Raw genomic sequence first — 14,520 nt, 5'->3', positions numbered from 1 at the left:
TGTTGGAGGCTGATGTGTGCCATGGGTGTTGAACTTGACAGGAGTGGCAATGAGTCAGAGTCAACGATAAGAACCCGGGGGTGTGACTGACCTCTTTCATATGCCCCCCCCCCCCTTCTTTGGCTTCACATTTGGGTTCCTGCCTTTGATTTAACCAGTCATTGAGGTTGAACCACCCTTTGCTTCCCTTTGACTGTTGCGTGGCGTGAACGCCGCTTTCTCTTCCTCCTGATCCTTTTCCATTCCGCCGCTCGCCGTCCATTCTCCTCCTTTGCCCTCGGGGAGTGGAGACCTTTGGTTTATCTGCAACTGGAAAAGCTGCGTGACTCACTGAAACAAAGACACACTTTACCGGTGGTGACTCACTGCGATACAGGTAATTCAGATCCACAGCAACAACAAAGTCAAACTGCTTGTCGAGCGTGCGTTAGCGGGACTGTGTTTGCATAAACATTAACCTTTATATGCATTTGGGTGCTGCTGCACAGAGGGCTGATGACACGCCGCCTACGCAGCGCTTATCCTACAAGTCCCCGACTTAACCTGTAAAGGAGGCGTGCGTTTTTGTACAGCAAAACAATTCACATCACGGCTCGTCGACTTTACCTTGTGCATTTTTATCCTCCGTCACCAGATAATGATCCAGGCCATTTTACATGCGTGTGTTTACGTGTGCCGGTCCAGGCGCTAAAGTACACGTCATGACACGGGCAGCGAAGGAATAAGTGAGTCATGCAGGACAAACATAGGAGGCATCATCTGACGCGCTGGCTGCGACAAAGGTACACACTGTGAGGACCATGTATATAATTGGTTTTGTAAAGCGGCGTATGCATATAAAGACACTCGCACGCTGCCAGACAGGAGCGGTGCAAAGTGTCCCCAGCTTCATCTCAGGCACTTTTACATGTCTGCGGAAGAGATGAGTCACCTCCAGTGGCAGTTGTCACATAACCACTGTCACTTAGACTGATTCATACTCCAAACTATTTCGAAAATCACAATAAACCTCCCTGCTGCCATTTCTGTGCAGTGACTGAGGGTACACCCTGTGCCTATTATAGACAGGCGGTTCACAGGAACAATGCGGCACGTAAAAATAGGTTTTATATATTTATTTGTAATCACGAGAGAGAATACAGCCCAGTTTTATAGAAAAATATGACTAAGACAAAAAAAATTGGCATCAATGTCCTGCAATACAGAACAATGTGTTCTTTTAGATCAAGTAACTACAGCTTAGCACAACTACAATACTGCTCGGACCCGTGGGTCGATTTGGCAAAACACTTAATGCACATGTGAGCGTCCTTTAGCTTCTGTGAACGACAAGCAGAGATTCTAGTTGTTATCTCTGTCATTCTCTTCGTAGTCGTCGTCGTCCTCCTCAGAGTGATCTTCGTCCTCTTCGTCGTCCTCTTCCTCCTCCTCTCTTCTTGTCTGCCGAATTCCGGATCTTTGTTGCTGTGACAACAAATAAACAGTTACTATGCAGCTAAAACACTTAACAGGTAGTCATTAAGCATAATTGGGTCTTCGGAGGAATTTGTTTTCTTCTGAGCGTGTCTTTCTCCCTCAGGTACAGTAACACATGTGAACACACCCAGAAACTCATTCACACCAATTACCTCAACTTATGCAGTGCAGTAGAAATATGTTCTATATGTTGTAGAAAATTGTAGTACAGTTCCTCCTGTGTCCTGGATTAAAGAACAGGGTTTTTTTTCTCTCTCTCATCAAATGAGATGCCTTATTCACAGAGAACGCTTATTAAAACATGGCTGGGATGATGCAGCACGTTAGCACTTACACAAGTGATAAGGCCCACTGTTCCAGGCATCAGTGTTTACTGAGATGATGTAAAACAGCCATTAAATATTTCAGATACCTACGTTACAAGCTTAGATCGTCAGTGTTAAAGATAAGGAAGTAGTCTCTGACCTACCTGCAGGGTCCCTGTTGTGCTTAAGAAAGACCCGGTCATATCCAGAGACGTTCTGGAATTAGCCCGAACTATATCTAAGCGCGTCTGATATTCAGGGGGGCGCAGAGAACTCCTGAAGACCTGCCAAAGACAGTGGGAGGCACTAAGTGGCCATAGTGCATGCTGACGTTGACATACAGTGCAGGTGTGTTTTATATGGCAGGTAAAAATCAAACCTGGACTTTCAGGAAAAAACAGCAGACAAACAGGAGATACTGTACAACCTGGAATATCCAGCATGCCAATCTGCTGGGGTCACACAGAACCAGAGCATATCAGGTATGACTCTGATAGCGTCAACTGCCATCTAAACCACACCAAGACGTTCAGCGGGCAGAAAATGCATTCCACAAGGGCCCTCGATCAGGATTATCTTCATGCCTGTCACTGTGCCTTTTTCAGATGATTCAATCTCCCATGCTTTGTGCAGTGAGTCACCGAAAAGCAGCCTTGTCTGGGTGAGGACTGTCGCTTCAGTATGAACGGGAGGGAGATGATTCAGTGCAAAAACAGTTGATGGCGAGGGGTGGAGGAAAATAGCACAAAGTGCATCTGCGGGAGGGTCCTCGCTCCCAAAATGACTGATACCCTTTGTTAAACAAGTTCTGTCTCTTGTATGACAACCTTCTCAAACCAACCTGATGACAAAAGAAGACATCCAACGTGACTCTGCGGTTAATGCAGATCACTTTAAAGGTACCACATTAGTTAAGGGCACAGACTATACGTATGAGCAATGAGTTGATGAGTAACGGGAGATTGAGAGCCTGATAACGTGTTAAAAATAACCACCAAGGTTAATAAAGTGCACAGCAGACGGTGGACACGTTCAGCCATGGCAGGCTAAAAGCAGCTGGTTGAGGGTCACCCACCTCGAGGTCCTCCTCCTCGTCCACACTTTGGATGCTCTGGTAGGCCAGCGTGTACACCTCCAGCGCTTTGGCGTGGAATGACATCTCCACTGTGAGAAACTCACCAAAGATTTTCTATGAGGGCCAAAACAGAGACAGCCAGACAGGTTTCATTTCACAGACACCCACAGCTCCAACGGATCTTTATTTACCGCAGCTGAAGTTGTGGTTTAAATTCTGGGGTGGACAGAAAGTTTAAGAAACCTTGATGTCCCGGATCTTCTGCTTCTCAAACTCGTCTATGCTCTCCTCCAGCTGCTTGGTGGTCCGTGTGGCGTCCATTGTGGCCCGGTGGGCCTCGCTCTCAGCCTTATACCACAAAACAACAAGCAAAAGAAAAAAACAATACTACAGATCGTGTTAAACTAACAACTCACTAAAAACATGAAATGGAATACATATAGAATAGTATAGTAACACAACTTTGAAGTTTGAAATATATGTGTTCATACGTCACCCGTGAGACGCACAGATTACACACCTGAGACTGGGGACTTGGTCAAGAAAATTACATTTAAAAAGTTAGCATGTTGCCTGCTAGTCGATCCAAAAGGTCAAAAGGTTTATTTTCATGTTGAAACATTAACAAAATAAATCCATGCTTCTATTGGATTAAAACTTGAGCATACATTTCAGCCTTTTCTTTATTCAGCATTAGGTGGTTTGAGACTAGAATTGATAAAATAGACAAGGATACAATGACTTGTCTGTCTGAGGGGTTTCTCTGTCTGGTCCTCTCAAGCTGAGCCATCTGCTTGGCTTCTCTGTCTCTGGCACTCTGAGTTGTCTTCAGATCCTCCTGCACGGATGGACAAGCACACTATAATCACTATATGATAATTAAGAATGATAGTCATTTATTGAGCAGTTGAGACAGTGCTTAGATATTAATGGCATATGACTAGACATGCATTTAAGAAGGCAGGATGATGCTGATGCTGGTGAAAACATGACGCTGGATCGACACTGCCCCCAAGTGGCCGCGGTGGGTCATGACATCAATGGTGACTTCTACTGGACCACTTACCCTTTTACGCTTCACTACAGCCCCATAGATTTTCAGCGGCTCAATGACCCTGGCCTCAAGTCTTTCCACCTGTGGGGCGCACATTCAGTTATTATCCCGTTTATATCATGCACTGGCGGTTCGATCACCGTAGAAACAGCGGGGGGTAAATGACTGAACCTCGGCTTGGCGGTAGTCTTGAATCTTGGCCAGGTGGTCGGCAAACTGCTTCATACCCATCTTCAGGTTCGGCGTTTCCGTGTCTGCGTACGAGCCTATTTCTCGGACCAGCAGATCCGCTTTGTCCCGGAGTCTCGCCGTTTTACGGACGTAGGCAGCGAAGAGCTGGCACATCTCTCCAAAGTGCTTCTCCACGTTGGTGACGTTCTCCTGGATCTTCCGTGTCTGGTTGTCTCTGAGGAAGACGACCAACAACATTAAAACCTGGTATCATGCAGTACACGATAACGCACACAATAGATGCATATTATTTAATTATTTTTTTTTTTTGTAATTTATGGGAGATATAAAATTGTAGCATTATATTCATTACAATAACAACCCGCTATCTTCGTGTAACGGGTCTTAAATAACCAAACATTTTGTGTAACGTTATGCAGATAATCTTAATTTCCCTAAACTATTCATAAAACTATTTAGTTTAACATAGTTGACGTGACTAACTGTGGCTATGGCTATTTGTCTCTCACCAGCTAACTGTTGTTAAACCGCTAAGTTAACATTGTGGCTAAATGTTCGTGTTGCTGATCGTACCTCGCTCTCGCGTCCGGCGTGCGACTCATTTCGTTTCGCTTCAAGGCCGTAAATGCAGCGCGTCGTCAGCTTCGCCAGCCTGCAGATTTGATGTTAGCTAACTCTGCTAACTCTCTATCAGGAGCTAGCACGCCAGTCTGTCGTTTCCATGGAGTCCCCCACCAGCGTTTCCGCCCGTGTGATGCATTCTGGGTAATGGAGTCGCTGTGCACATTGTTGAATTTGAGCAAGAATCAGAAAGAAGCAGTTGTCAGCACAATATTTTGTGTTTTAGAGGAGTCGTTTATTACAAAGTGCATAAATAGGAGCTTGTAGGCTCTTTCCGTGTGGAATTGATCTACATTACAAATTGTATTGTTGTAAAATTCACACAGATTTGACATTATTGGCAGTGTCAGTGCTGTGGATGTGCACGCGATTTTGCTATTTCAATTTAGTTTCACATAACAAAAAGCAAATTCCCTCTATAGGACTGCAGCGCTCACCTGAGTCATGTCTGATCTAGACTCTTTAATCTAAAAAACTGTGAACAGATGATCAATCCAACCCACAAGCAGTGATGTGTCATTTCTAACCAAAAACACTAAACTGAATTACATATTTACCAGAAGCAGTGAGTGAACGTCCACATAGCTGCTTTATGTTTTTTTTAATTTTTCTAAATAGATCAAGGTACGCTGCCTGCAGTGCAACAAAGACTACCACAAATAGTCCTTTTCAACAACAGCTTGACTGTTTTAGAAGTCGTGCCAGCAGCAGACTTTGTGATCACTGAAATGAATGGAGGCCTCATTGTAATGCTTTCCTGCGTGTTTGGGAATGCATGAATGTCACCAGCTGCCACGTCTGCTCCTCTGTGGAAAACGTCCAAAAACCTTAATTATCACGCTTAATCATCCATGGGATTGAAGCAGGGGAGATCCCACTGTAACAGATTGGCCATGTACAACACGGGCACTGCATTGAGCTATGTGCCTGGAATCCCAAGGGTCCCTGGTTTAAACCCTGCTGCAGCGCGTGCCAGTATGGATTCATTTTCATTGAACGTTTCTTATGTAACATTGCTCTGCTGGGGCTGGCAGGTCATTACATTTGCTCACTGTAATTGATCTGCCTGGCAGCATGTGGCTTTGTGTTTACATTCTAGTAACCTCCTTCGACTTAATTCCTTGTAAGTGGAAGAAGTAGAAGGAACCACTGCCTTGTCTTCTGTTGATCAGGTGTGTTGAGTCAGACAAAAGCTGCTAAGACACCAGCTCAGGTGGGGGAGTCACTTGGGAGTGTGTTTTGAACATATAACACAGTTCTATAGAGTCTTAACATTAATATGGGCATTATAGGCACTGTAAAAATAAAAATAATTGAATTAAACTCATTACAATCAGAGCAGAGATTTAGTCTCTGCGGTGTAATTACATCCATCAGCCACACGGGGGCAGTCCACCTCCGTTTGTCCCTTCGCCCACAGTAGATGAGGGTCGTTTTACTGGTTACAGGTAGTTTGTTTGGGAATTTAGAAACTCTGACTCGCGTCTCCTCTCACTACTGTATCTCCATCATCACGTGCTTTTATTATTCAAGGCTCCCTGGCAATAAGCCATGAGTGGATTTGCAGTTGTGTATATTGTAAGGCATAAAACAGATGCCTGTGTAGCTGGTGTCCTGCAGGACCTCCGCGTTGAAAGGAGCCTGGGGCTGTGGAGTTATTTGCCTTGGCTCTTGGTAAATGTATTCAGGAGCAGTGGCATCTTTTTAGCCTGTGCGTCTGACTCTCTTTTTTTTTGTTGTTGTTAAAGAACAGATGGTGTTGTTTCCAAACCACCAATTAGCAGGAGTCTCTCTGCCACGAGCAGCAGCTCTCCCTGCCTCTTGTCTTGCTTCTCTCTCGCTGCCTTTCTCCCTCTGTGCCTCTTGTTCCGTCCTCGGCTCTTCCTGTTTAATCCTCTGCCCTCCTCCGCCCTCAATGCCGGAGCAGCAGTGTGACACTGGAGAGATGTGTGGCCTGCTGAACAGATTGGGAGTGACATATGTCAGACGTGGGGGGACTTAGTGGGGCAACGGAGAGCGTGTCCCCCAGCGTGTGTGTGTGTATGTGTGTGTGTGTGTGTGTGTGTGTGTGTGTGTGAGCCCTGGTGTGAAGACCTCAGCTTTCTCACACACACACACACACACACACACACACACACACACACACACACACACACACACACACACACACACACACACACACACACACACACGCACACACATCCATCGTCTCAGGCTCTTAAATCATGATTGGGTGGAAGAGGAAAAAAATTGCAAACCTGTCATGAGGACGTTAAAGATGTTGGTCCTGTTTAAACTTTATCACAGCGAAGCTGTCAGCTTTGAATGAAACACGCTGATGTGGCCACTGTCACGGCCTCATTTCCATCTTTCCTGATGAATACTTTATGTAGATGCACATTAGTTTGACATCACGCATCAACAAGACGCTCCAGAGCTTCTCTGCCACCGCACAGATGGCTGTGATGAATGCTCCCTGAATGTTACAGACGCACAATTCAGTGATATTCTCCTTTAACTCCGGCAACCTTGAACAGTCCTCCCTCTGCAGTTAAGCGCCTGCTTGAAGGGCAAGGCAGCAGAGACACGGTCCAGCGCTTTTATTGACCCAATGAAAAGCCTCTGTGCGTCTCCGGGGGCTCGGAGCTCAGGTTAGGGTCTTTGTTGTCTGCGTTCATTAGTGTCTCCTTCGCGTGTCTTTTTTTTTTTTTTTCTCCCTCGGTCCATTTTTCTTATTCCCTCTCCAACACCTCCTTCTCTCTCCGCTGCTCTTTTTCCCCCCGAGGAGTTGGACCAGAAAATGTCACCAGATCAAATTAGCCGGAGCCTCCAACACTGCTTGTCTGTCTTCGTCTGTCTCACGGAAGTTTTTGAAAGATGATTTGTGTCTAAACTTTATCTTCATGGAGTTTGAATCTCTCTCATAGTAGTAATATTTGTTTTTTTTTCCAGTCATATAAGTTGCTAAATGTAATGACTAATGTGATGTAAGCGGTTGTTTAAACATATCAAACAATAATCCTAAATTGCTTTTCTATGGCTCAGGGAGGTGATACCTCCACTTTCTGAAAAGCCTTAATCTCCCACTCACATTTTGCAGTGTCACCGCCGTCGCATAACTTATTCATAGCACATTTCATATTCATAGGCTTCTTTACTCCGCGAGATGCATCAGGCGTAGTGACTCCTGAGTGGGAGCGTTGCCAGGCGTCCGTCTTTGCAAACAGACGACTTTAATGCATGTTAACCTTGGTGGCAGCAAAAAGCCGGGCCATTATTCCTCCTAAAGCGCTCAGCTTCTATACGAGTCCATCGCGGGGACGCGGGAGCGCTTCCAGGACCCCCCACCTCTAATTGAAAATGACTTCAGACCAGCGAAAACGCGTGGGGAGGAGTTGCCTGTGCGGTCAGTGTTGTTCTATGACGTCGCAGGATCACAGAGCAAACAAAGCGGCGAGAGACGAGCGGAGGGGAGAGCGTTTCCACGATGAAAGTGCCCCGTGTCCTTCTCCCATCAATATGCAAATGGTAAAAAATGGCCCTTGAGTGCAGGGAGCAGCTCCCTCAAGTGCATTCATTAGCCACTGTTAGCATAATTGATTCCCAGTCCTGCCATAAAACCGGTCACTCCCCGCTCCGCTCCGCAGCGTCCTCCGGGGACCTCAGCAGCTAACTTCAATCATAAATCATTAAAGGACACCACCAGCCAATGGACTGTGCCAAGGCCCCAACAGTAATACTGTCAGTGACGTCTAAATCATCGATGTGACACATGAAGGTGCCTACAGGCTGACACATCCTCCACTCCACCTTTCTACCCTCATTTCTTAACTCTGTGCAATAAAACTGCACCAGGCCTATAATTAGGCCACTTGCACCCCCGCGCAGAACAGTGCACGTCACAGCTTATTTACAGTAGGAGAGTGGGTAATTTTACTGTATCTGTACATGTGCTTCAGTAATTTCATGAGCACCAGCACTGCAGAAGCCACGATGGCCGTCGGAGCAGACGTTCTCATTCTTTCCATCGCTCGTCTCTTACGGTCAGATTAAATCCATCATGTTGTGCGGTTCCCAGCGCCTCAGAGAGGGGAAGGAGCGGGAGGGAAGGTAGTGGCAGGACGTGATGTATCGCCACCTCGCAAAATAAAACATATTCATAAAGAATATTCATTACCTCCACCAGCCATCCCCCAGATGGCCAGAAAATTGGCTTTGTGTTGAGATGTGGATTCAGGCATGCATATTAATGGAAGACAGATGTAAACGCATATTCATGTTCTTTGGGTCCTCTTTTTTTTTGTGACAGACAAAATGATAATGCATCCACTTAGGAGAGGGAAAAAGGGCTGCGTTCAGGAAGCAATTCACCTCTAATGTGCTGGTGGGCTATTGGCTTTTTGTCAGACTGGATGCGTGTGTGCATTTGTCGTGTGTGTGTGTGTGTGTGTGTGTGTGTGTGTGTGTGTGTGGTTCAATCTGAATTTGGAGTGCTCTCTCTCTACTTGCACACAAACATACATTTATACAGTTAATTTAGAGGGATGTGTTTAATATGTCACCTACCTGCAATTATTTAAGGCGTTGGACAAAACAACAGAAGCCTTGTCAACGCATCACTGTCTCGGCTTTCAGTCCCGTATATTGTAGGTCCTTTTACTCGGCGTGGCTCTGATTTCTCTGCCCTCTCAAAGCGCTAGAATCCCTCGCAGGCGTCACGTTGGTGAAGTTCCCGTTGCCGCCAGCAGGGGACAGTAGCGCTCTCTGCGCCTCGGACCGCGCAGCTCCTCTGTCTCACTTGGGATGAGCGTGTAGTTCATCAAAGCCCTACGTGATCAGCTGAACCTGCATGTTTCAGGGAATGCGGCTTCTTTGCACAATGAGAAGGAGAAATATGGCCGTTATTCGGTGTGCTGTGAAAGAAAGATCAATGGAAGACCAAATCACAGGGCACATGAACAAGTGATGCTAAAGCCCATTATGCCCATTGTACAGCATGATCCTTCCCATCAATGTTTTACCTGAACATCTGGCAAAGTAAAAAAATCAATTTTATATCCTCCTAATTTTATTACTATATATGTAATAGTCTTTATATATGATCCCATTTCACTAACGATGGTGACCTGAGTATTGTAACAAACCACAGAGCCGCCCGTGCCGCATTGGTCCTCATCTTCATGTTATAGCCTATATATGTCAGAGTGGGAGTCGAGGAGGTTTTTAATAGAAATGGCCTCATAAACCTTCACTCGTGTGACACTGCGCCGCTCGGTCGGAATAAAACCTTCTTTGTGTAAACGTATGCCAATATGGAAAATGAAAGCCAGTTAATAAAAAGCAGCGCTAAATCAATGGGAGCCATAAACGTTACAGGGTGATATTAAAACGTGTGTGCGTGTGTGTGTGTGTGTGTGTGTGTAGAGGGGTGGTGAGTAGGGCAATAGTGGCATTAACACGCTGGGTCTGAATTATCATGTTAATTTAATATCCAGTCCTCAAATGAAGCAGAAAGTCCAATAAAGGTCAATTAAGCAACTAGCCTCCCATCTCCATTTAGAGTTTTATGGCCTTGTGTAAATCACGGGACTGGAGCTGGAGTCCGAGGGACCCGACTGCCTGCTTCGGACCCCCGGGAGCCGCGGAGCACGCGGTTGTTAAGGGTCTGACTTCGCTGCATCGGTTTGTGAGGCCCCACCTCGCCCAGTAATTATCTAAATCATTATTATTAATAATAATCTATATTAAAGAGGAGTCTGTGGAGCTTCTACCACTGCAGACGGTGACCAGACGCAATTAGCACTGATCAGGTTTCTATTTTGTCCTAAATAACGAGCCCGTCCTGGTCCCGGAGGCTTTGCCTCACGTCGCTCTTCTTCTGTGGACGAACCCAGTGGGATCCTGCAGGATAGAACCATCGATCGACCAGAGGAATCTGCTAATGTATCACGCCAACGAGCAGGATAATGACACCCCTCCTGCCCTCCTCACTGCCATAGCAGTGGTAACTGAAGTTTAATATTAATGTCCGCTGACATGATGGAGCACGGACGGTCAAAGGAATGATGAATAATTCCCGTGTAAGCGCAATAGGCATCGACCGCTTATTGACCTCCTCCAGCTAGACCGCCGCATTGACATAGCTTTATGCAGATCCATAATCTTATGAATTAATCATAGTCAGCTAGTTAGAGCTAGTCTTTCAAGGTAAATTAGGTTAATAAACAAAAGAAGGAGCTCTGCTGTTTGTGTGACCTGAAACACAATACTGTTTAATTGCCTCTGTCGACTGACAACATGTGGCTAAAGCCCAGCACGCTGCTCTGACTTTATTATTATCTCACCAGTCATTTGGGAGATTTTCTCATTATTCCTCGCACGCTTTATATTCAGGTTTTGAGATTTGCATGAGCCTTTTTCTTCCAGTGTTCAGGTTGAAGGTTGAGGGATAATAAGGTTATGATAATACACCATCATTCTGACGCTCCGTGGAATTGATGAGCCACGTGTCAGCTGATTAATCAGCAACTACCTGGACCTACAGCAGGAGCTGTGATAAACAGCGAAACAGTTACTCAGGAATATAAAGTATACAAAAGTATTGTGTTTCAAAAAAACAAACACAAGTGAAGAGAGTTTTATTGATGCAAATGTTCTGGGGCCAAGCTAAAGCACCACACTGCCAATTCCCACTCGTCTCCCTCCCACTGCTCATGAAACAGCGGCTGCGGTGCACGTGGCCTGTGCACGCTCGCACGCGCGTCCCCATGCAAAATGCATGATGTGGAACAATTCTGCAAAATATAGTGGAAAGTGAGCTCCTCGCCTCGTTCCACATGCTACGCATCTGGATGGTGTCTGGGCACATTACGTGAGTGAATGGGTTAGTGACCCAGATTCTCTAATGGGATTTTAGGTGGCGAGAAAGAAAAAAAAAAAAAAACAGAGTTGCGTTTTTTTTCGACTGACAGATGTTCTTTGTTGATAATTATGTAAACATAAAACCAGTAAGACACTGATATAAAAGACATGTTAAACTGAATACATATATCAATGTGGCCCTTTTAGGTCGGCTAAGGTTGACACTCGTCATGTTTATTATAGAAGCACTGGGTTCTGGCTGCGTGAACATGCGTGTGAATGCATCTATGACGGCCGTCCGTCATTAGAGATCGAGACCCAGCAGAGAAAAAGCCCCGTGTTCATTCTCTATTTGTGCTGATTGGACTTTGGACTAATATGAAAGCTGCAGTCTGGAATTTGAAGACTCAAATAAATTTCAGTCAGGTTTGCGAGTGTTGCGTATGTGCAGAGCCTTCACCCACGTGTCTTTACTCCCGCGCCAGAAGTGTTATAAATTCCCTCTGAATAATCCATTTCCCTAAGCACTCGGTGGGTTATTCAAATCATGTCACATGGAGTTGATGTGAAACAAGGCCATGAAACGGGCGGAGAATGGGCCGTGCCACGTCTGCCTCCACACGTCTCAGAGCGTGACATCCCAACAAGCAGCGCAAACCAGTCCGGATCCACTGGGCAGAGTGGGGGGGGGGGGGGGCTGGACATGATTTGATGAAGTCCATTTCACACTTGCTGCGAGAGATCCGCGAGTCCCGCGGGGTTCTGGGACGAGAGCGCCCGAGGATTTCTTCTTTTTCAACTCAAGTCATTCTTAACAAAATGAAGCGCCGTTCCCCAATTTTAGCCACAAAAATTGAATTCTAAGGAAAAGGAGGCTCCCCGCGGGACTCCTCCTCGTCTGTGTTCGTTCATTCTCCAGCAGAAAACTCGCTTTCTGTCATTTTACTTGCGACTCCATCAGGAACCTTTGTTTTGACATTATGCAATAAGGTAAAGAAATAATAAAAGAACCCATGCTAGCCCTGATTACTGTAGTAGGACAGGGTTACGGTGACACACAACACACTCGCTCCTGTGTTCAGTGGGGATTGCTTCAGAAAAACAGCACCTGCTCCTCCATTTGAAAACTATTTAGCGAGGCATCAAACTCTATCAGGGCAGGTCTGATTGCGGTCGCCTCTTCACAGTCCCCCAATCACTCAGTGAGTCAATTAGCCCCCCGCCCCCGACGCACGCACACTCACGCAGGCGCACACACAAATACAGTACGCACAACAGACTCCCATTTCCTTCTGTCCGCGGTGGGTTCCGCTGGGGAATGAGAGTCCATCGGCGGCCTCCCAGCAACACCTGAGCCCCCCCCCCCCACCACCACGCCCCCTCCTCCACCCACAGTCAGCTAATAGCGGTGCTCCAAGGGCACCCAGACCACAATGGCATTCAATTCACCCCCATTGTACCCGTTTTACCAAGGCTCAGAGCGCGGGCTCAACGGCTATTTAGCAGATGATGGGAAAAGAAAGAGAGCGGCGGCGGCGGCCGAGGGAGAGAAGGAAGCGAGGGAGGAGGCAACAGCGGCGGCGCCCCCCCCCCCCTCCGCCTTTATGCAGCCGTTTACCTCCTTCTGTGGGGGCAAATGTGATTTCGCCGCTCGCCGTGCACGCGTTGACGCGGCCCCTCGGCTTTGTGGGTACGAGGAGCGCGTTGGCGCCCGCGCGCACGCGTGGCGGCGCCGGCCACTCTTCGGGTTAGCGGGCGGCGCTCCCTCGCAATCGCTTATTTATTCAGGGCCTTTTGAAATAATCGAGTTGACACATCTGTCAGATGGTGAGAGGAGGAATGCTAAAAGGTCACCGGGCGAGGTACCAGCTGCTCCCACACCAAACCTTTCCTGCCTCCAAATAGCACAGTCATTACACCACAACAGATGGGACTCCTGCCTTTCATTTCTGCTTGTGCACGCACGCACACACGCACACAAGCACGAGCGCACGGACACGGCACGCGGCCGTCATCACACCTCCGCGCACCAGACACGCGGCGGTGCAGCAACGCCCGACACTTGTCACAGACCAGACAGCGACGTGCACGGTGCACATCTGCACACACACACACACACACACACACACACACACACACACACACACACACACACACACACACACACACACACACACACACCAACACACACACACGGTGCACATCTGCACACACACACACACACCAACACACACACACACACACACACACACACACACACGGTCTCCCTTTGTCAGTGTCTCATACCTACACTCTGTGTTCTTTCTCTCCAGGTCTGATTTCCATTTACAAGGTCAGTATCAGGCGTCTGCGGGGAACATCACTTCCTCATATCCAGAGCATGACAAAGGGACAAATGCAGTCAGAGCGAGGACAAAAAGCAGGGGAGACGCTCCCCGCGCGGCCTGAGCCGCACCGTTCTCATTCAACTGCCTTTTATTTCATCTCTGAGCTATTGTTTAATGATATCAGTCTCAAAGGCAGAATAGACCTTTGGCCGTCGGGGAGGCGATGTATAATTCAAATCCAGTGAGATGTGATACAACACAGTTTTAAAAAGCTAGGTGTTGTGGAACCATTAAAGCCCCACGGCTTTGCTCCGAGTGCTGCTTTTGATGGAGCTCTGTAGATTCAGCGTTGCTTTTTCTGATGACTGCATGAAGAATCTATTTCTCCCTCCCCCAGCAGTGCAGGCATATGGCAACCTTAATCACCTTATAAGAAAACCAAACGACTTCCGACGTGTTGCTTCAAGTGCACTTCAAAGATCATTGCTCACCCAATCCAGCTGTCGCTGATTTTTCCCCCGCGTGCGCGTCCTCGGATCGCGTCGCGGCCCCGGATGCGGCGCGCGCGCGCTCGCGTTCTTTCAAGTTCGAGTTACACGGAGAAGGTCT

General features: G+C 47.1%; 1 protein-coding gene and 1 long non-coding RNA gene across 2 annotated transcripts; one reads left to right on the top strand and one right to left on the bottom strand.

Annotated features, from left to right (window-relative positions):
• Positions 1-1,100: 1,100 nt before the first annotated feature.
• cibar1 (CBY1 interacting BAR domain containing 1) lies at positions 1,101-4,857 on the bottom strand. The gene is made up of 9 exons (XM_029167538.3): positions 4,676-4,857; positions 4,082-4,316; positions 3,923-3,991; positions 3,593-3,694; positions 3,377-3,382; positions 3,100-3,204; positions 2,857-2,970; positions 1,946-2,065; positions 1,101-1,464 (listed from the first exon to the last, which is right to left on the bottom strand). Exons 1-9 carry the CDS (start codon positions 4,702-4,704, stop codon positions 1,342-1,344), a joined length of 903 nt encoding a protein of 300 aa, XP_029023371.1. The 5' UTR covers positions 4,705-4,857; the 3' UTR covers positions 1,101-1,341.
• LOC129604845 (uncharacterized) lies at positions 4,209-14,226 on the top strand. The gene is made up of 2 exons (XR_008696150.1): positions 4,209-4,348; positions 13,897-14,226. It is a non-coding gene; the product is annotated as an uncharacterized LOC129604845 (long non-coding RNA).
• The last annotated feature ends 294 nt before the right edge of the window (positions 14,227-14,520 follow it).

Source organism: Betta splendens, chromosome 11 (assembly GCF_900634795.4).
Source record: "Betta splendens chromosome 11, fBetSpl5.4, whole genome shotgun sequence".
Classification (NCBI taxonomy): Eukaryota; Metazoa; Chordata; class Actinopteri; order Anabantiformes; family Osphronemidae; genus Betta; species Betta splendens.
The sequence above is the reverse complement of the archived record's forward strand: the minus strand, read 5'-3'. Positions and strand labels throughout refer to the sequence as shown.